General features: G+C 39.7%; 1 protein-coding gene across 1 annotated transcript in view; it reads right to left on the bottom strand.

The window, feature by feature from the left end:
* Positions 1 to 4,298: 4,298 nt before the first annotated feature.
* LOC140137260 (uncharacterized) overlaps positions 4,299 to 24,073 on the bottom strand; it is a 74,991-nt gene continuing 55,216 nt past the window's right edge. The window contains exons 28-34 of the mRNA XM_072158907.1: positions 21,230 to 21,304; positions 19,844 to 20,188; positions 16,510 to 16,821; positions 14,339 to 14,635; positions 12,480 to 12,617; positions 9,344 to 9,553; positions 4,299 to 4,614 (exon numbers count right to left, since the gene is read on the bottom strand). Of these exons, the coding sequence (XP_072015008.1) occupies positions 4,447 to 4,614; positions 9,344 to 9,553; positions 12,480 to 12,617; positions 14,339 to 14,635; positions 16,510 to 16,821; positions 19,844 to 20,188; positions 21,230 to 21,304 (1,545 nt within the window). The 3' untranslated portion in view covers positions 4,299 to 4,446. The remainder of the gene's footprint in view (positions 4,615 to 9,343; positions 9,554 to 12,479; positions 12,618 to 14,338; positions 14,636 to 16,509; positions 16,822 to 19,843; positions 20,189 to 21,229; positions 21,305 to 24,073) is intronic.

Here is a 24,073-nt window from a genome sequence, read left to right as displayed (position 1 = left end):
CCTGACGATCTAACATTGCCTCTGATTGGTCGATTACATGATATCTTCACTTTAATCACCAATCAGGATGGAGCTATGCAAATAATTCACCCCAATTTTTGTGTGTGGTGAAATTATTCTAACAATGTTACTGATTGGTTCAATTGATAATGAAAACTTCTTTTTGGCCAATCGGCATGTAGTTCTCACGGGGTTAAACAACTGAATGATCAATTTTGACTAGTGATGTCTGAAAATAAAGCATCTCACATTTTGCCATTTTGCCCTTTTTTGTCGCTCAACACAGCTACTGTGAAAGCATGTGCAAATATTCTTATGCATAGGTCTATGTATGAAACCTCAAAATCACAAATATTAGAACAAGCCAAGTAGTTCAAAATCAGTAAGGTGCAAAACATTACATATGAGATGATGAGTGAGGAACCACAGACAATCAATGAGTGGTGTATACATGGTTATGTCAAATGTTTCCAAATCTTTCCAAATCTTTTACTTATTTATAAATACCATTTGGCCAATAGAGGTCAGAGACTACTAAATTACAGGGATGCCAATTGAATAGGATGGATCAGGGATATGGAACCATAGCAACCCATTGGAGATAAAAACTTGAAATTTTCCATGGAGTGATGTCAATGCTGCTGCCTACAGCTCGCTACACCTCCCTCCAAAATGCTGATTAAATGTATCCTGCATACAACATGGCACATTATGGCATATAACTTACTTACTGCTGCCATCAACCAATACCATGATAGTATTACGCATGGACCCAATTCTGAGTCTCTTGACCGAGCTGCATCAATGGCATTCTATATCAAGCAATGACATTCTGCGACTTTTTTAATAAGCCACATACATATTATCACTCATCAGCCTATAGTCCTTACCTTTGACCTCTCCAGACCATTTTGGATTCTTCTTCAAAATGTCAGGAATATTCCACTGAAACTGCTCAATTATTTGCTGCCTCTGAAATGAGAATAACAAGAATATAAAACTTTCTGTTGTGTACTGAAATTTGAGGAAAGCTGACTACAGCAATTACTTTGACTTCTGCCTTAAAGGAGTATTTCGTGATCCTAGCATCCTCTATTTATGTCATTTTTCATTAGATATCCACGAAAAAAACCTATTCCCAAAATTTCAGTTGCTTCCGATTTTATGCGTCATGAGTTATGCATGATTATGTGTATTACACTGCTCCATAGACAATGCGTTGTAATTTCGTTCTGGTGCACCAGAACGAAATTCAAATTTCACGATATCTTTGCTAAACGAATTAATCTGCAAGAAATATTTTGTACATAAACATTATGTAGCGAGAGGTTTCCAGTGACATAAAAATCTCAACTTTTTTTTGAGAAAAGTGGGGGGATGAGGCTGTGGATCACGAAATGCCCCTTTAAAGAGTAACAGTTGTCTTTACTTCTGTGCTACCCATCTGTTTAAAAACAAATAATAATCCTATGATTTTGTGATATTCCATTTTTCACCAGATACAGCATTTGTTCAAAATCAATGGTAGTTTTTAAAATTCTGTTATGTTACAACTTTACAAATTGAACTATTCCACTTGAAATCCACACTCCACCTGAATAAACATTTGGGTCATTTTCATTTCAAATATATGTACTCACTCCAGTTGTGGAAGATATAGGTAAAGCTGTTGTACAGAGGGAGTATGGGTTTCAAAATAATTAACTCAAGCTAATTCCATTTGAAAACATACATCCTCTGGTTCTGGTTAACAACACTCTCTACAAAGCCAGGCAAGTCATCCTCTATGGATGACTTGACTTAAGGGGTACTATACCCTGTGGTAAATTGTGACTATTTTTGCATTTTCTCAAAAATAATAACACACTGGTAACAAAAGTTATGTATATTATTGGGGCAAGGAATCCAATTACTATACTGAAATTTCAGTGACTCAAGACAAGCGGTTCAGTAAATATGATAGGAAATGAGGTACATCCTAGCGGTACCTCATTTTTTATCACAAGTATCGAACCGCATGTCTTGGGTCACTGAAATTCCAGTGTAGTAATTGGATTCCTTGCCCCTATAATATACATAACTTTTGTTACCAGTGTGTATTTAGTTTTTGAGAAAAATGCAAAAATAATCACAAATTTATTGAGGGGTGTAGTACCCCTTTAAATCTTGCAGGTGTATGGCAGATTTTAAAAGGAAAAGCCCATTTAACAAATCTTAAAAATATGCAACATTCCAAATTCTTTGTTCACAGGTACAGTATCTAACTACAGAAAACAACATCAATATTTTTGCATGGCAATCCAAAATGGACTATTCCAGTTCAAATCCATATACCCCCTATGGAAGACATGACCTTAATCTTCCACACACAGGGGTGTGAATTCCAACTGGGGTTACCTGAATGGGTGACTCCATTTGAAATCTACGCAATTTAAGATTAAGGTCATGTCTTCCATAGGGGGTGTATGGAGTTCAACTAGAATAGCCCAATGATACTCCTACTTTTGACATCTTGGATAATAGCTTCATGGGAATGATGGAATATGCCCACTGCTTTTCCCGAAGGATTTTCTCATCTCATTCCCAGGAGTCATAATGCTTCTCAGTTCTCTTTTACATAACTGTCTAGGTAACAATCAACTGCTTATAGAGTATCATGCAAAATTGAGATCAAAGATGTCAAAAATCTAAAAACTTTGAATCAAAGGAATTGTGAAGAATGGGAGTAACATAAATTTGGCTGAAGCGGGATTCAAATAAGCAACCACTGGATTGCATACATAGCACTTTATATCATGATTACAGTGACTTTTGTCGTAAAAACTATCACATGGCATGAAAAGAAACCATGTGATATCATGATATAAAACAAATATTACATGCCAATATTCGTGTAATAGTAAAAATATATCATTTGGTCAAATTTTGACTGATCTATTTCACGAGGCGTAAGTCAAAATTTGACCTCATGATATATTTTGTACTATCACACTCATAGGCATGTAATATTTGTATACTATCACACTCATAGGCATGTAATATTTTGTATATTATCCATCCTTATGCCACATGGACAGTGGTCCCATTTAACAATATCTTTACTCAGGCCTGGTATTACAGTTATCTGTACTAGGTATCCTGTCACACAAAATCACCATTATTAACTGCCTATTATTTATTCCAGCTCCAGTGACACCTCATTAACTTCCCTGAACCTGATACATTGAAATAGGTAAAACCGTACTGACTCGAGTAGAGTATAGTCCCACCCTGTTTTTGGGTGAACATTTTTCAAAATTGGGGGTGGGGTGGGACTATACTCAAATTTAATTTAATTTTTTTTTTTAAGTTATTTATTTTTTCGGCTTTGGAGTGTCCCTGGACCTAAAGCTAAATGCTAGGATCATTCATGGGTGCTTTAAAAAAACAACTGTAGGCCTATGTGTTTTGAATAAATTTGTACTCATGTCATACTCTATTAATGATTTCAAAATGCATAAAAAATTCAATGCATTTTGAAATCATTAACCCTTACACCCGAAAAATACCACAGAATACCACAATGAAAAATTCTGCGCCGGGCAGCAATAACCCGTGTAGCTCCTGGTCCGCTATCGTGTGGTTGGCATGCGGGGGGTCAAAGGTTCGAATCCCGGGGGTGCCAAGTCAAAAATTCTTCTGCATCTTGACTTTTTCGGATCTTCTGTGACTTCTGATAGCAAAAAACCTGGGTCAGTGTTAGGGTTAATAGAGTATGACATGAGTACAAATTTATTCAAAACACATAGGCCTACAATATTTTTTTTTTAAATCAACCATGAATGATCCTAGCATTTAGGTCTAGGTCCAGGGACACTCCAAAGCCGAAAAAATAAATATCCCTGAACATGATACATTGAAATAGGTATTACCGTACCGACTCGAGTAGAGTATAGTCCCAACCCGTTTTTGGGTGAACATTTTTCAAAATTGAGGGGGTGGGACTATACTCAAATTTATTATTATTATTTTTTAAAATCAACCTTGAATGATCGAAAATTTTGGGGTGGGACTTTACTCGAAGGTGGGACTATACTTGCATCAGTACGGGTAGTATTTTACTTTGAATAATCAATATAACAGGTTTGTAGTACTAGTTTTCATGCCCCTGCAGTGAACATATACCCAGGAAAATATGCAGGAAGTGTCACTGGAGTTGAAACAGATAATAGTACCTTTTCTTCAGTTGATTTAGCTCCTGCAGCAGTAGGTGTCTCACCACTGGTCAAATCTTTCATTTTCTTGTCATGCACTTTCCCCATATGCCATTTCAAGAGTTTCTTACTGAAGAAGTATTCATTGCACAAGTCACATTTAAACCCGTCTGATAAGTCTTCACCAGAATTTGACCTATGCAACCAACCCTTCAGGTGCGCTTGGTACATTTTGTCATCCGGCAAAACTATTTTACACAAGGCGCATAATTTTTCCGGACCCCTCTGTGAAGCCCATCGTAATCCTTTTGTCCAAATTTTCCTTATGGCTTCTGCCAAGTGAGTGGCTTCTAAAACAATTTTCCGATGTCAAATCACACTTGCAAACATGGCATCTGACTGTTTTTGTAGTTGGTAGCACCTGTGAAATGATAAGACAAAATCAAAGTTATTTTTTCTTCTTACTTTTGTCTGCTAAACAATCAGCCAATATAACAAGGCGGTTCTCGAACCACGAGTCTCGCCTGCTTTCGCGACCGCCTGCTTTTGCGATTACTTTTGGTAGAAGTAAATGAACCTGCAACAACCCATGGCGATTTGCCTGTTCAATTTGAGCTTGATTGGACCAATATTGGAATTCTGAACAAAATTACCTGGCTGATGGTGACTGTACCCACCAAGTCTCATGCCCATCCGACAATTTTTACTAATTTGACCTCGGATGACCCCTACTGACCCCAAAATGACCTTCCAAAAATTGGGCTCTAAATGTTGACTGTACCTATCAAGTTTCATGCCCATACAACAGTTTTTAGTCATTTGACCTCAGATGACCTCTGAGTGAACTCCGATGACCTTGCAATAACTGTCCAAAAATTTGGCTCTAAATGATGACTGTACCCACCAAGTTTCATGCACCTGTGACAGTTTTTAGAAATTTGACAACAGATGACCCATGGGTGACCTCAGATGTCCCTGAAATGACTTTCCAAAAATTTGACTTTAAATGTTGACTGTAACCACCAAGTGTCATGCCCATGGATGATCTTGAATGATCCCAAAATGACCTTTCACTTTTTGACTCTTAATGTTGACTGTAACCACTAAGTGTCATGCCCATACGACAGGTTTTAGTAATTTGACATCAGATGACCCCTGGGTGACCTTGGATGACCCCAAAATGACTTTCCAAAAAAATTGACTCTAAATATTGACTGTACCCACCAAGTTTCATGCCCATATGACAGTTTTAAGTAATTTGACCTCAGATGACCCCTGGGTGACCTTGGATGACCCCAAAATGACCTTTCAAAAATTTGGCTCTAAATGTTGACTGTACCCACCAAGTTTCATGCCCATGCGACAGTTTTTAGTAATTTGACCTCAGGTGATCCCTGGGTGACCCCGAAATGCCCTTCCAAAAATTTGACTCTTTAATGTTGACTGTAACCACTAAGTGTCATGCCCATACGACAGTTTTTAGTAATTTGACCTCAGATGACCCCTGGGTGACCTTGGATGACCCAGAAATTACTTTCCGAAACTAAATGTTGACTGTACCCACCAAGTTTCATGCCCATATGACAGTTTCTAGTAATTTAACCTTAGATTGACCCCTGGGTGACCCCGAAATGACCTTCCGAAAATGTGGCTCTAAATGTTGACTGTACCCACCAAGTTTCACGCCCATATGACAGTTTTTAGTAATGTGACCTTGGATGACCCCGAAATTACCTTCCGAAACTTTGACTCTAAATGTTGACTGTACCCACCAAGTTTCATGCCCATATGACAGTTTTTAGTAATTTGACCTCAGATGACCCTTGGGTGACCTCGGATGACCCCGAAATAACCTTCCGAAAATTTTACTCTAAATGTTGACTGTACCCACCAAGTTTCGTGCCCATTCAACAGTTTTTAGTAATTTGACCTCAGATGACCCCTGGGTGACCCCGAAATGCCCTTCCAAAATTTGACTCTTAATGTTGACTGTAACCACTAAGTGTCATGCCCGTACGATAGTTTTTAGTAATTTGACCTCAGATGACCCCTGGGTGACCTTGGATGACCCCGAAATTACCTTCCGAAACTTTGACTCTAAATGTTGACTGTACCCACCAAGTTTCATGCCCATATGACAGTTTTTAGTAATTTGACCTTAGATGACCCCTGGGTGACCCCGAAATGACCTTCCAAAATTTGGCTCTGAATGTTGACTGTACCCACCAAGTTTCACACCCATATGACAGTTTTTAGTAATGTGACCTCAGATAACCCCTGTGTGACCTTGGATGACCCCAAAATTACCTTCCGAAACTTTGACTCTAAATGTTGACTGTACCCACCAAGTTTCATACCCATATGACAGTTTTTAGTGATTTGACCTCAGATAACCCCTGGGTGACCTTGGATGACCCCGAAATAATCTTCCGAACATTTGACTCTAAATGTTGACTGTACCCACCAAGTTTCATGCCCATACGACAGTTTTTAGTGATTTGACCTCAGATGACCCCTGGGTGACCTTGGATGACCTCGCAATGGGCTGCCGAACATTTGACTCTAAATGTTGACTGTACCCGCCAAGTTTCATGCCCATACGACAATGTTTTTAATAATTCAACCTTAGATGACCCCTGGGTGACCTCGGATGACCCGAAATAATCTTCCTAACATTTGACTCTAAATGTTGACTGTACCCACCAAGTTTCATGCCCATATGACAGTTTTTAGTGATTTGACCTCAGATGACCCCTGGGTGACCTTGGATGACCCGAAATAATCTTCCTAACATTTGACTCTAAATGTTGACTGTACCCACCAAGTTTCATGCCCATACGACAGTTTTTAGTGATTTGACCTCAGATGACCCCTGGGTGACTTCGGATGACCCCGAAATAATCTTCCGAACATTTGACTCTAAATGTTGACTGTACCCACCAAGTTTCATGCCCTCGGTGACCTCGGATGACCTCGAAATAATCTTCCTAACATTTGACTCTAAATGTTGACTGTACCCACCAAGTTTCATGCCCATACGACAGTTTTAGTGATTTGACCTCAGATGACCCCTGGATGACCTCGGGTGACCTTGACGCACTAACCAATACAAACTTGTTCTGTCTGGGGTGAAGATGCACCCACCCACCAAGTTTGAAGAACGTGCGACCCCTAGTCTCCGAGAAAATAGGTTTTTGCATTTTATGCATAAATTATGCAAATTAGTTACTTAATTACCATATTTTGCGCTGAAAATTGAATCAGGTCGAGATCCTCTGGTCATGCTACCCCCTACCACGTTTCATCATCATAGGGCTTAGGGATCTTACGGATCCCCAGATACAGCTCCACAAGGCGGATTTCTTCAGATTACCAACCATATTTGTAGAATCGTTCCGCATAAATTATACAAATTAACAACTAAATGCGCATACTTTTCGCCGAAAAACTAATCAGGTGATCAGCAGGTGTGTATCATTCCTGTCACCAGGTTTCGTTACCATGCGCCCAACGGATCTTGAGATAGTCTGTCCACAAACTCCGCTATCAATTTGCGCTGATTTTCGCATAAATTATGCAAATTAGCTACGTTAATTTGCATATTTTTCACCGAAAACATACGGTTACGGAGCAAACTTGGATACCCTTCATCCCACCAAGTAGCGTCGCCGTAAGTCTTACGGTTCCCCAGATACAGCTCCGGACGGACACACATACATCCACACCCCCCACACACACCCCCACCCCCACCCACGGACAGACAGAAATAGTGATTACTAAGTCCCATCCTGAACAAAGTTCAGGCGAGACAAAAAACTGCACAACACTGTCAATCCACTTAATTTCGCACAGTATTTAATTTAGCGAAGGCATTTGATTTGTGAAATTAAATCCTCGCAAAATTTATCACATTGAGATACCCCCTTGAAACTTTTCATAACTCATGAACTGGGTGCCGCATCTGACAACTCAACTCTGACAACTTCAATACAAAATTCACCTCAAAATTCATTTTTCTGACTATGTGACATACTTTTCATAATTAGTAAGATCTATTGACCTTGAAACATCATCAAAATCATTTTAAATTCCACAAAGCAAAGCATCAAACTTTCACATAAAACTCGCTAGAAAAATGGGAAATATGTGTCTATTTTTATTGATCCATACACTGCTTACAAAATAGTGATCAATGATTTATTCAAGTTTTGTTTCTCTCTCATATTTTTTTTATTAAAATCAATCTAAATATTTTAAAATATATTTTAGAGTGTTGTTTAGTGATTTGTAACATGACAAAATAAAGTTTAAAACAAAAATAGGTTCCTCTTCTTGAACGAGGTTGGTCAAGGAATTGCAAGTAAAATGGCCGCCCTGTGCCCTGCCCCAGGGATTGCATAGCGTGGTCAAAAGTACTTTAGTATTTTTTAATTTTATTATAGTTTGCATGTTATTTCCTGCAAAAAATTGCCATATTTTATATCCCAACATTCTACTAAGGGAAGGTAAGGTGAAAATACCCAGCAATGAGGCTAATTTTCATTTAAGCTTCTCAGAATACAATTAGGCTCCGAATTCGGAAACTTCACATGGAACACTGCTTATGTTTACTGTATTTACTGAAATGTGACAGAATCCTGGATTCGCGAAATTAAGAACCCACAAAATTAAAGTGTTTTACAGTATGCAACTGTGTTACAAATAATCATGTTGTAAATTGATTCAAAGCGAAATGCGAAACCCAACATTGTGTTACTCCCAATTTGAGACAAGACAAACTATAGTAATATAGGAGTGTCTTTCTTAGCTACTAAGTCATTTTATGTTGCTAAATGGTTTATGGAACGATTGAGGCAACAATAATAAGTAAAAATTTGTAAAGTGTACTCGAGGTTTTGTGGGATAGCATAGTGCGCTACAAATCTATAAGGTGGTTTGAGTAAGTATGGAACCTATCAATAGAAGTTTCACAATGTATTATGATCAATCAATCAATCAATCAATCAATCAATCAATCAATCAATCAATCAATCAATCAATTTAATCAAATTACTCAATCATAAAAACTATTAATAATTATGTAATATGACAGACTTGAACCAAGACTACCATACCTCAAATAGAATCAAAACTGAATTGAAATGACTTACAATGACTTTGCCATCTTCATCTTTTTTCACATCCGTTTCCAGCTTTTCCTCCCCTGTACCTCCTATGAATTCCTGAAGCCTAGCAATCTCTTCATGTCTCATAGAAGTCAAGTGCTTGGATAACTGATCACCACTGCGAAAGCAGATCTTACACAATTCACAAACATGTGACTCTTGGATCTTCGCATCCCGATAAAGGTGTCGATTCAACTGTAAAGAAATCCATCACAAAAATACAATAACATTTGAGAACCTTTGAGTACTGCATAGTACCATATAATACAGATATTCTAAAGGATTTTGAAGCTTAACCCTAACTGAACACAAGGTTTCTTGCTATCAGAAGGGAAAGAGGAAACAAAAAAGGAGAGAAGATGAAGAAAGAAGTCACTTGGTACCCCCGGAATTGGAACCTCGGACCCTCGCATGCCACACAGAAGATCACTGACCTGTAGCCACAGAGGTTACACTGCCCTGGGCAGCGATTCCCTGGGTATATATGACTTAGGCTGATTGCACCATCATGTCACGTGGGATGCATGCACAAGCAGTGGTTATAATAGTGAGATTTAGTGAGATCTGGTTCAGTTAGGGTTAATTTCAAAGTGGATAAAGCTTATTAACCCAGACAGCCCAGAATACTACAAATTACTACAGGCGGAGTGCCTCACCCTTCCCCGAGCAGTGTGGGCAACACATGAGCATATTCACTTGGTGAGATGAAATGGGCCTGTTAGTCATCCACCCATGCTATAACTGACAACCAGCAAATCTGCCTTGGGCCATAGCACCTCACTGTTCCCCTCATTATGCTACAGCACACCTGAATGCTACAAAACACTACAGACTAGGTGCCTCCCCCTTCAGCAGCCAGGGGTGGGCAATACATAGGGCATATTCACTAGGAGACTTTTTGATTTGATTTGATTTGATTTGTCCGGGTTCTGACAACCCTGGATAACCCAAGAAAGCCTCTATTGAAGCTTATTTCCATTGGGGTCCATTTGAACACCGGGACGGGTTGGGAACAGTCAGGGGTTAACACCCTACTCTTTTCGAAACTGACTGCAAAATACATGTACAGGTATGGCTCGCTGAACACGGGACCGACAGCTTAACGTCCCCTCTAAAGGACGGAGTACTTTCATGATTCATTTACCCAATTCTAAATGAACCATGGGGAAAGTGTTAGTCCGAATTTTTTTTCCCAAGTCAATATCCCAGCAAATCGCCACCGTCGGGAATTGAAACTCATGCTATAACTGACAACCAGCAAACCTGCCCTGGCCCATAGCACCTCACGGATCACCCTGAACATGTCTGCAGCACACCCGGATGCTACAAAACACTACAGGCTAGGTGCCTCCCCCTTCAGCAACCAGGGGTGGGCTATACACAATTATGTTGTCACAAAAAATGTCCCTTTTTATTTTCTTCAAAATTGTCATTTTTACACTAAATATGCTCTTATACTTAGATTCCTTAACTCTTTGCTAGTGCGCAGCCCCTTAAAGGCCAAAGTGATAGATTTCATCCGATATCAAAATAGTCCAATAGATTGTCAGTAACCATTGTGCAAATCATGATAAATTTGCCATGGAGCCATTTCAACAGATATTTTGTGGGATGAAGATGAATAATTTGAGACTATTTTCACCAAATTCAGATCAATTTTCATTTTTGCCCCCTGTGGAGCCACATTTAGACATATGACATCACAATAGTACACTTTTGCCCATAACTCCACAACCATACATCATTGATAGGTCAAAGTATACTTTTTTGGAATCCTTACGGCCAGAGGATGACGATGGTGTGGGTTGTGAGTAAATTTGAATAACTTTGAACTTGACCGACTGTGCAAAGTTCAATGACCTTTTCCACTAAATGAGGAGTGTTGTTGAAATGGCTCCAAAGCCTAGATTAATCACCTCTTAGTACTAATTATAATGGAGACAGAGATATAAAGACTAAGTTTGCGTCTGACGTCATCTGTCAATCAAACTTGAGCACGGTTTGTTACAAGTGTCGTGATGATATGAGTTGCTGAACGCGGCAGTAACACTGGGCACCTTATTATTGTTAATTTTGCACCTTCAAACATAAAAACCATCTCAAAAGTTAGGTCTTTCTAGTAGGAAACTTTCTTTTGCGAAGGCACCATGTCAACAATGCCTAGAAAACTTGCTTTTTGCCATGTAAAAGTGCGTAATTTTTCGCATTTTCTGCTATTCCTTTTCTCCGATCGGCACCAGATAAATCAACCTCCCTTTTACGCACTATTCACCAATCAAGGATCATAGGGAATTTGATTGACAGTGACGTCAGACGCAAACCAGTCTTTTTATCCCTGTCTTCAATTATAAGTACTATTACTCTGCCAAATACATCAAATCTAACATCTGCATTCTAATGGTGTCAAGTGGGAGGATATAACCAGGGAAGAACAGATTGGGAAGTGTCACTCTATGATAAAAGTAATAAAACTATGGAAGCCGCCATTGCCCTGCCATCACGTACATGTAGGTCTGGAACACTACAGCAACTTCTACCGGCTGCATCGCGCCTATGCTCCGCGTTCAAGTAATAAATTTCCCCCTAAAAATCATGGCTTGCTGCATCCAAGGTTAGACTTTTCCAAGCCTGCTACAGTGTATTTTTTATCAAATGTTGAACAGCTGTTTTAATACTTTTAGTAAAATTTTAGCGCATTCATGAACTTAATTTATTCCATACATCAAATCAACCAACAATCCCGCTATCCAGGCCAATATTTATACAAGAAAAATACTGTTTCAATCACAAAAATTAACCTTAATTTCGCGCCTACACGTAAGACTTGCCGATAATCTATTCAGATATCGTTGTCAAGCTCGAGGTGATTGACCCCCCATGATTGACAGTCGGGAACACGCATTGTTATGCGTAGTCATGGTGCTGGGCGCGTTCGGGGGTGCTGGCGACCGTCAAGTCAACCCCCTTTTTCCAAGATGGCGGCCTCCATGCGTGTACCGGGGGAGCTGGCGTGGAACCAGAACAATCGCTGGTTAGATCGTGCTGGGATGGAAAAGAACATGGGGATCAGCGAAATTTACTGTCAGGGGCCTGATATAACAAGAGTGTCCAGGTTACTCACCTGCAAATGTTTTGTCCAAACCTCATGGTTATTCATGTCCTTGTAGCATAAATGACAGTGACAGCACAAGGATTTCAGGAGGCAGCGTGCCCGTTTCACCACAGTTTTGGGTGCATAACGTGGGATAAGCTTTGAAAACTGGATAAAATACAAATGACAACATTATTTTAAAATGAGTATTGCACAAGTAGTAATGTACTAGTAATTGAACGAATTTCATGGCCTCATCCTTGCTTGGCTACTGATGCATTGATCAGTAAACTCAGTAGAATAATAAACATCTAGCTAAAAGCAACACAAATAATACCTTTTAAGCTACTAACAATAAGCATTTTGGATTTTTGTTTGACAAAACCAAGTGAATTTTTACTCACAAACTTCATCCAGTATGACTGATATAGTCATCTGCTCCACAAACAAATTTTGAGTGGTTTAGCAAGACATCAGAAATAGAACAGACAAAATCAGCCTATCATATCATGTTGCAAGGGCTAAGCATGTTATAGACTGGGATGAATCGAAGATCCTTGGGCAGGAGGACGACAAAAGGTCTAGAGAAGGGGCACCAACACCTCAAAAAGAGAGGGGACACATACCTCTTAAGTCATGTTTACAACCCACTTCTGAAGTCTGCAAAAGAGACTAAGAAACACAGGAAACCCACAGAGTACTACAGAGAGCGTATCACCAAGTCTCCGCATCATCCGATAATGAGGGCCGATTGTTCCATGAAATGCGACAGGCTAGACTGCTACGCAATTACCGTGTATTTTCATGGTCTATCACATAATCGCGGAAGCACGCAACGCTCTATCGCGTATACGCAAAGGCACGCAGCGCTGGCGTGATTGTTAGACACGGCGCGATCGAACAATCGGCCCTCATGAATATGCGAGAAATCACACTATACAATACACGGGGACTTTGACTGTTGATATATGGTCTGTAGTAGTCTGTGAGGAAACCATTCAAACTTTTTTGCCGGGAAAGTGGATCAGATGACCATATCAGTCATAAATGATGAAGTCCTCCTCTATCATGGATTTTCATAAGTTTGATGGAATCTAAGTGAACCAGACCAATATGATCTCTACGAGATAAGTTGAGAATGAAACAAGGCATTTTATTTGGATTATCTGTTATTTATGTTGATAGAATTTGTTAAGGCCTAAATTCCAAGAAGTGCAACAATAGTATATATCTGGCATGAGAATGGCTTTTTTGAAAACTGCCTGAAAAAGCATTTGAACTCAGCCTTGAAACGCCCAAAACAGGATGATAAAAAAATAAAAATGCGTAAATTTGGACAACAAAACTGCTTGAATTCAGAATTTGTTGTTAAATGGTTTATGGAATGATGTGGGGCCGTAGTGGTCAGCGACAACCTGTAAAGTGTGCTGAGGCTTGTGGATCAACGTCTAGGCGTTGTGCCTGTGCGTGAGCGCACTATAAATCATCACTGCGCTTTTTTTTCTTCTTCTTTTTTTAACATATCGCCCACACTTTCAAATTTATTTCCAGCAAGTGTTTAAACAATTTTTAATACATCCTTTTTAATATGGCTCTATTTCCAGGGACAAACAATGTTCACAATATCTATATATGTGATGCGATCAAGCAAAATCAGTCAGAACTCGGAAATATTTAATTTCAGTTTCTCATAGGATCATTTACAAATCTGGATTTTGCAGAAAACCCCATTGAAATTGAACAACCAGTTCCAAAGATATGAGCAATTAAAAGAGTTTCCAAAACAAAAGGAAATATTTCCTTTGTATGGCTATATCTCAAAATCAATATTTTCGACTTCTGACTGATTTTGTTTGTTCGCATCATATTTATCTATATATGACACATACATTGATCTCGTTGGAGCTCACAGCCTCACACTCCACTATCGTATATTTCACCAGATGCTCCGCAATTCCATTTTCTTTCTGATTTTTCACTGCTTCATCAAGAGAAGTCTGTGTTAAAAACTTCACAACCCCCACTCCAATGTTTTCGCTTGAAGTGGAATTTGTGCGACCTAGCATGACCAGTTCTACAGTACCAAATTTGCCAAAATATGTGGCAAGATCTTCTTCTGTGATCTGGATACTAACTTTCCTGATGAACAATGTGTAGAATTTGTCAGCCTTATATATGTCAGCACCCTGTAATATATGAAACATTTATCTACAGTAAATATAAGTTATTAATAATTGTCTTTTTTTGAGGAAAACAGCAGTATTAAGGGGGTACTACACCCCTTGTAAAAATGTGTGACTATTTGTGCATTTTTCTCAAAAAATAATAACACACTGGTAACAAAAGTTATGTATATTATAGGGGCAAGGAATTCAGTTACTAAACTGGAATTTCAGTGACTCAAGACAAGCGGTACATTATTTATGATAAGAAAAGAGGTACAGCTAGAATGTACCTCATTTCTTAATATATATAATGAACCACTTGTCTTGAATCTCTGAAATTTCATTGAAGTAATTGGATTCCTTGCCCCTTTAATGTACATAACTTTTGTTACCAGTGGCAGTGTGTAGTTATTTTTTGAGAAAAATGCAAAATTAGTTACAAAATTTATCAGGGGTGTGTAGTACCACCTTGACAAAGTTGTCTTAAATACACAGCTTTCAGCTGAACCACTGGCAGGCTATATTAGCACATCTATGAAAATGACAAAAGGTACCAAAATCTGAATGTTGATGATTTGAATGGCCCTTTAATGTATTCTTTATCCTCAGCTTTCAACTTATTTTCTCATTCTTCTTCCATTCATCTTCATTTCTATGTCTTTTTCCATTACTTATTGCATAGATCCCATTACTGAGTGTGGGCTGTGTGGTGGCCTAATAAAAGTATTGTTGAAGAAAGGCCCAACTCCATGGAGTTGGGCCCTTCTTCCATGAATATCATGGTTGAGTACCCTTGAAATAACTGTATAGAGTGTGAACGTGTGCTCTTCTTCCACACATAAGGAAGTACTGTCTGTTATCAATACAATGCTGGGTAAAACTCAATTTGGCCAAAATGGTGGAGTTGAGCCCTTCTATTATTATTATTATATTATTAGTAGTATTTTATTTATTGTGGCCATATGGCCAAATTGCAGGTAAAGTTACAATTCGATGATACATATTCATAACCTTACAAAATAAACGCGATGTGTGCAGTCCAATTACATTTAGCTATTTGTGAAAACGCGAACGCAAATCGAGGTCATTAATATCTCACAATTGATTGCAAAATGCGTAATTGTTCCAATGGCGCACACAATTGACCGGCGTTTGCGTGTTGTTGTGTCGAACAAACTGCGCGCGTGCTGGCTGCCGTATTTGGATTGCGTGCTTCCATATTTGCACAGATTGTGATATGCACTTTTGTTATTGGTCGGCCTGTTTTAGCCTGATCGATTTTTGGAAAGGGAAGATGTAAAAATAATCTATTTTTATAAACTTTTGAGCAAAATTTTGTGTTATTTTGTAAGGTGAAGAGATTAAAGTGACGGTTATGAATGAGGTTAATAACTTTGCATCGGTAATATGTCGGGCATTGTGAAAAATCTAAACATTTTGCTTTGGACCTCGGACTACGCCCCGCTGGATATTCCTCGGTTGCAAAGGCAAAATGTTTAGATTTTTCATTATGCCCTCCAAATAACCGATGCACAGTTATTAACCTCTAATTAATAAAGATTGAAAACATGCATTTTTATGGTGTTTTTGTATGCTGTGACAATCGCGCCCAAAAACTTGTACAAAGACTAATTTCAATTATGCATTCTAATTTTTACATGGATTTACATATGTTTACAATTAAACTGGTGTGAGTGTGGAGCTACAGGCGGAGCTAATTTCGCTTTTTTTCACAAGAATTATTTTTCACAAGAATTAATGACAGCAGTGGGTAGGCTGATTGGTACAAAAATGTGACTGTTAATAAATAATAAATTATCCACTGTCCTCAACATCAGCACTGTACGTTAATTGTACGGAGTGTCTTATCTCATTCTTTATTATCTCTGACTCACCTTGTTACGTTTACAGTAGACAGGATAGGATCCTATCACAAGTCTGGCTATCTCTTCTTTCTCATCAAATTGCTTGCTAGTGTTGATAGTCGTTTCTACCACTCCAGAATTTATCACTCTCTCAATTGATTTTCCATCTTCAAAAGCTATCACAAATTGATCACTAACTATTTGGTTTAATTTTGTACTGAAGAACCATTCTGATGATAATATTTTGCCAAATTTGGCAAAGTATGAAGAGAGGACTTCTTTTGACCGTATCTCTTTTGGGATCCCATAGACGTACAGAGTTTTACAAGTTGAATCATCCTCCTGTAAAATGGCAAAGAACAAAAAACCAAAAATAGTCAAGCTCTATGTTTCATCTATGATGAATATAAATACATAAAATACCAGCAAATACTTAACCCTATCAATACCAAAAGGGTGGTCCCAACGGTACATCAACACCAATCAGTACATTTTGCCACATTAAAAGAATGCTTCGATATATTGTCTGTTTAACACAGACATTACTTCAATTTGGTTCACTTTAGCATTATATTAGTAAATGTTTGTACGCTACAGTTTGTCCACATAGAAGTACAAACCAAATCTGTGGCATCGGTGGTCGATGCTTTGCATCAAACGTACTGCGTGTTAAAAAAATGTGACTCGTAAAGAGCGTGGTCAGCGTGGTGCGCAGCAGTTGGCGCGCCAAAGAAGCATATACACACGCATTGCACTGAAATAATTATTCTCATACCTCCCGTTCCGAGGTATAATTACTTTGTACTTCTATGTGGACAGACTGTATGCACTAACTGTTGCAAGTAAAGCAACTCTGGATGTGGGTCAGCAGGACTCCTTGGATATTCAATTCTGGGTGTGGGTCAGGACGCCTTGGATATTCAATTCTGGGTGTGGGTCAGGATGCCTTGGATATTCATTCTGGGTGTGGGTCAGGACGCCTTGGATATTCAATTCTGGGTGTGGGTCAGGACGCCTTGGATATTCAATTCTGGGTGTAGGTCGGGACGCCTTGGATATTCAATTCTGGGTGTGGGTCAGGATGCCTTGGATATTCAATTCTGGGTGTGGGTCAGGACGCCTTGGATATTCAATTCTGGGTGTGGGTCAGGGCCTTGGATATTCAATTCTGGGTGTGGGTCAGGACTCCTTGGATATTCAATTCTGGGTGTGGGTCAGGACGCCTTGGATATTCAATTCTGGGTGGGTCAGGGTTGGATATTCATTCTGGGTGTGGGTCAGGACGCCTTGGATATTCAATTCTGGGTGTGGGTCAGGGCCTTGGATATTCAATTCTGGGTGTGGGTCAGGACGCCTTGGATATTCAATTCTGGGTGTACGCCTTGGATATTCAATTCTGGGTGTGGGTCAGGATGCCTTGGATATTCAATTCTGGGTGTGGGTCAGGACGCATTGGATAATTAATTCTGGGTGTGGGTCAGGATGCTTTGGATATTCAATTCTGGGTGTGGGTCAGGATGCCTTGGATATTCAATTCTGGGTGTGGGTCAGGATGCCTTGGATATTCAATTCTGGGTGTGGGTCAGGATGCCTTGGATATTCAATTCTGGGTGTGGGTCAGGACGCCTTGGATATTCAATTCTGGGTGTGGGTCAGGATGCCTTGGATATTCAATTCTGGGTGTGGGTCAGGATGCCTTGGATATTCAATTCTGGGTGTGGGTCAGGACGCCTTGGATATTCAATTCTGGGTGTGGGTCAGGATGCCTTGGATATTCAATTCTGGGTGTGGGTCAGGACGCCTTGGATATTCAATTCTGGGTGTGGGTCAGGACGCCTTGGATATTCAATTCTGGGTGTGGGTCAGGGCGCCTTGGATATTCAATTCTGGGTGTGGGTCAGGGCCTTGGATATTCAATTCTGGGTGTGGGTCAGGATGCCTTGGATATTCAATTGGATATTCAATTCTGGGTGTGGGTCAGGACGCCTTGGATATTCAATTCTGGGTGTAGGTCAGGACGCCTTGGATATTCAATTCTGGGTGTGGGTCAGGACGCCTTGGATATTCAATTCTGGGTGTAGGTTAGGACGCCTTGGATATTCAATTCTGGGTGTGGGTCAGGATGCCTTGGATATTCAATTCTGGGTGTAGGTCAGGACGCCTTGGATATTCAATTCTGGGTGTGGGTCAGGATGCCTTGGATATTCAATTCTGGGTGTGGGTCAGGACGCCTTGGATATTCAATTCTGGGTGTGGGTCAGGACGCCTTGGATATTCAATTCTGGGTGTGGGTCAGGACGCCTTGGATATTCAATTCTGGGTGTGGGTCAGGACGCCTTGGATATTCAATTCTGGGTGTGGGTCAGGATGCCTTGGATATTCATTCTGGGTGTGGGTCAGGACGCCTTGGATATTCAATTCTGGGTGTGGGTCAGGACGCCTTGGATATTCAATTCTGGGTGTAGGTCAGGACGCCTTGGATATTCAATTCTGGGTGTGGGTCAGGACGCCTTGGATATTCAATTCTGGGTGTGGGTCAGGATGCCTTGGATATTCAATTCTGGGTGTAGGTCAGGACGCCTTGGATATTCAATTCTGGGTGTGGGTCAGGATGCCTTGGATATTCAATTCTGGGTGTGGGTCAGGACGCCTTGGATATTCAATTCTGGGTGTGGGTTAGGACGCCTTTGGAGGACACTTAATTTCAGAAACTGTTAAAATCTTTAGGCCCTTGGTACATTTCTAAGGGAAAGCTGGCTACATCACTGGTAAGAATCAGTTGTACAGCTCACTGTGTACAGCTGAAGAGAATTGAGCAAAAATATTTGGAAGCTGTATTGTAATTGGTCATTCAAATGAATATATTGCATAATTATCCAATCAAAAATGCTGCAAGATGCATTATTCTCAGAGGGCTAAGAGCTTTATTCCTGACAGTTCAGTAGGCTGCTTTTTCTTCTTGTGCATACCTCTAATTGTTGAGTATTGTCACATGGGCTTGCATGCACATTATGTTTAGTTACCAACACACAATCTTGGAACCTACAAGTTGGGATGGGTTGGGGTTTGTACTGATAGCAGACCCTGGGGTTTTCCTCTATTGCACAAGGACAGCAGCTTAATGTAACTTTTGAACCACTTGGTTCTCTTTATCAGTATGATTTGAAGGATGTATGTGGGTGAGGCTGCAGGTTTGCCATAATGTGGGATCAAACCCACAAACCATGTTACTTTAACCAACCTTGGAGCTAAAAGTTGGAATTAGTGAGCAATATAATACTAAAAATGTGTGTCCGACTTACAGTCGGAAAAGTGGCACCTCTAAAACTTGTGCTGGGATAAATATATACAGCAAATAACATACCTCCTCCTCACCGTCTGCTTCCGCAATCTCTCGCTCACAATCAATCGTGTAGGTATTTATTTGGATGAGTACCAATCCTCGTTGTATGTCTGCTTTAGTCCCACTACTCAGTGCCAACTCAACAGCTTTCATACTCTTAAACTGGACAAATCCAAAGCCTAGTTTCTTGGTTTTCATCACTTTCACTTCATCTAAGTCTCCGAACTTTTGGAAATATTTATGTACATCATCTTCTGTTACTGGTTTTGGGATGTTACTCATTACAATAGAATCCACTTTAGTGCCTTTGTCATGTACTTTCTGTGAGTTACCGCCTGACATCTGTGCTGCTCCAGATTGGAAATCCTTTAAAGAGGTGATAGAAAGAAAGCTGGGACCTGTTAAATTTAGTACCCATTTAGTCACTTTGCCACCCACTTCAACCTGTGCAAGATCACCTAGTTCCAGGTGTTCACACAGTAACCAGCAGAAGCAATGTTGATTTCCGCATTCTATATTATATGCATCTAAGAATATGACACCTGGCAGCTATCGCAAATATGGGCCTGCTTGTACTAGCCCCTTGAAAGACCAGAGGTTTCGGTGACCAAAACAGAATTAGAGAAAGGAGAACCGGGACTTGACCGCCATCTTCATACAGGCATGGAACAAAAATTGGGGGTATTTGGTTTCTCTCGGAAAATTGGGGGTATTTGGTTTCTCTCGGAATGCACTTGAGGCATTCGTTGTCATGCAAGCGCGACATGGATGATAGGCGTATCTGCAAGACGCACTTGATGCGACCTGCACGCGAGTACCAAGATGCTTTAGAAGAGACAAAGTGAGCAATAAAAACAGTTAACTTTTTGGGAAGAGATGACTTCAGTAATTTCTTGAAGACTGGTAATTATGTAGTTGGGGGGTTCTTCACACGTCATTGATTGAAATATTGCACATGGCAGCTATTACATACTACTGCACTTACAATGGTCTCCAACTCTGCCTTTGAATTACCAATGGTGTCAAACTTGAGCTCTGATACATATCTCCATGCTGTACCATCATCATCATCCAAGCATCATTTTTGATTGGTTACAAAGAGGACTATTTTATGTATTAAGCCAATCTGAGATATGGTAAGAATAGACAGTAGGGCTGAAGGGGATAAGCTTAAAATTGAATAAAAAAATTTCTATTTTGATGGTTACTCAGATCATTCTATCATGGAATTAACCAACCAGGGCATTATAAGAAAGATAGTAGTGCCCACAGGGATATGCTTTGCTATGAAGTGTATCATCTAATCCAGTTGCAAAAACACACAGTAAACATAATGCTGCATAGTACAAACTGAGAATTGAAAAGTGTTGAGATATTCTGATAGACCAAGAAAATATGTTATCTCACCTTGAGTAAATCCTTTATGGGTTCTGTGAATTCTGAATGAGCAGTGGATTCAGAGCTTGATGGTTGCATTTGACCCTGAAAATACAAAAATAAAAAATTGGTGACAGAAATCAACTCCTCTATTTTTTTCACAAGTCCAGCAAAGAATTGTATGTATGTTGTGCGCTTTTGATTTACTAAATGTTGGTGGATTTGAAAGCAAACCAAGGGAGACTTTGCCATGTTTGGGTGTTGCTCATGGAGGCTACTTAACCCTAACACGCCTGAGTACTACAAAATACTACTTGAAATATGCACTGTTCGTGCATGCATTCCACGTGGTGTGATGACACAATCGCCCTAAGTGATATGTAGGCACGGTTTCGCTGGCCAGGGAAGCCCAAGACCCGTGTCGCTGACCCAGTGGCATGCGAGGGGTCCCGGGTTCGAATCCCACCTTCCTTCTTTCCATTCCTGTTGCCAAAAAGCCTCTGGTGGGTTAGGGTTAATGTATCTCTGGATTATCATGGTATGCAAAAGTGTGTTATGTATGTGTTGTGTGTGTAATGCATTGTGTCAAAAAACATGCGCTAAGTGCTGCATACGCAAATGTTTGTAACACTCAAACTTGAAGGTGCAAATTGAGGTTAATGGACTACCGTAAAACCCGTCTACAAGCATATATAGTGTTTTTATAAAAGCTTAATTAATTCAAGTAAGCGTTAATATACCAATACAACTGATCGGTCTTAAAATAATACTTGTTTGTATATGCTTGGATCCGTAATTTATTTGCTCAAACTCCATAATGGCGACTGGATTAATGTAGCTTTCATCAGAAGCACACTATCATGACTATGTGCATGTAGACGGGGTTTTACGGTATTCCATTTAATGCACACTACCCCTGTGGAAGATTTTGGAAATATCTTCCACGGTGGGAGTATGAATTTCAAATGGAATAAGCACATTAGCAGATCCATTTATAACTCACCCACCCTCCCTCTGTGGAAGGTTTGTGTTGAATCTTTCTTAGAGGGTGTATGAAATTCAAATGGAATTGCCTAATGTTTTCATTCCATTTGAAATTCATACACCCCTCGTGAAAGATATTTCCAAATCTTCACAGGAGTAGTGTGGATTTTAAATGGAATCACGCAATGACTGACCATCAGTTGCTTTGAGGGAATTGTGAAAAATCTATACATTTTGTTTTGGAACCGAGGAATATCCTGAGGGGTGCAACAAAGTCATTAACTTCATTCATAACTGTAATTTTTCACAATTTTTCAAAAATTGAATAACTGATCAAGGAAATACTGCTAGCGACCAATCACAGTAGTGCACAATCATGCGATGTCCAAATACAACGGCCAGCACTCATGTATACTGTTTAGATGCATAACCTGTCACACTATTGTAACGCACACTCACGTCTCAAGATGCTGTCATTATACTTTTTCAATAACCTCCAATATTGCACTCCGTATTTTTAAAATTAGTTATCTGTGATTGGATTAAACACAATGTGTCTATTCATGAGGTTATGACTCAATTTTCAGCTCTTGACTATGAGGTACATTGGGCTATTCCATTTAAAATCCACACCACCCCTGCGGAAGATTTTGGGAACATCTTCCACAGAGGGAGTATGAGCTTCAACTAGAATAGACATTTGGGTAACTTCCATTTGAACAAGGCGGTTCTCGAACCACGAGTCTCGCCTGCTTTTGTGACCGCCTGCTTTTGCGATAACTGTTGGTAGAGAGGTAAATGAATTTGGCGGTTATCGGCTGGGCACGATTATCTGGCCGATGGTAACTGTAGCCACCAAGTTTCATGCCCATGCAACAGTTTTTACTAATATGACCTCAGATGACCCTGGTGGCCCTGAAATGACCTTCTAAAATTTTGGCTCTAAATGTTGACTGTACCCCTCGTGCTAAGTTTCATGCCCATACGACAGTTTTTACTAATTTGACCTCAGATGACCCCTGGTGGCCTCGAAATGACCTTCCAAAAATTTGGCTTTAAATGTTGACTGTACCCATCAAGTTTCATGCCCATACGAGTTTTTACTAATTTGTCCTCAGATGACCCCTGGTGCCTCCGAAATTACCTTCCAAATATTTGGCTTTAAATGTTGACTGTACCCACCAAGTTCCATGTCCATCCAACAGTTTTTACTAATTTGACCTCAGATGACCCGAAATGACCTTCCAAAATTTGGCTTGAAATGTTGACTGTACCCACCAAGTTTCATGTCCATACGACAGTTTTACTAATTTGACCTCAGATGACCCCTGGTGACCCCAAAATGACCTTCCAAAATTTGGCTTTAAATGTTGACTGTACCCACCAAGTTTCATGTCCATACGACAGTTTTACTAATTTGACCTCAGATGACCCCTGGTGACCCCAAAATGACCTTCCAAAATTTGGCTTTAAATGATGACTGTACCCACCAAGTTTCATGCCCATACGAGTTTTTAATAACTTGACCTCAGATGACCCCTGAGTGACCTCGGATGACCCGTAATGACCTTCCAAAATTTGGCAAAACCAAAGAACTATTTCATCAAAGTAATAAATCAAAACAGAAAGATGCTTCCTTTACGAGTTATCACTCATTGAAAGTGCTACTTTGCTATACTTTACATGGAAAGCGACTATCTTAAAGTCGTCATATTTCCTTAATTACATGACCGATCAAGCTGTTATTGGGATATGTGATGCACAGTTGAAAATTAATTATTAAAAGATTTGGTGACCTCAGTTGACCTTTGACCTTGTATGTGACCGTTGACCTCACGAAATTGGAAAAAAGTATGTTGCGCTGAAAAATCAAATTTGGCAATACCAAAG

This window comes from Amphiura filiformis, chromosome 17 (assembly GCF_039555335.1).
Source record: "Amphiura filiformis chromosome 17, Afil_fr2py, whole genome shotgun sequence".
Lineage (NCBI taxonomy): Eukaryota > Metazoa > Echinodermata > Ophiuroidea > Amphilepidida > Amphiuridae > Amphiura > Amphiura filiformis.
This window is presented reverse-complemented; position numbering and strand designations above follow the sequence as displayed.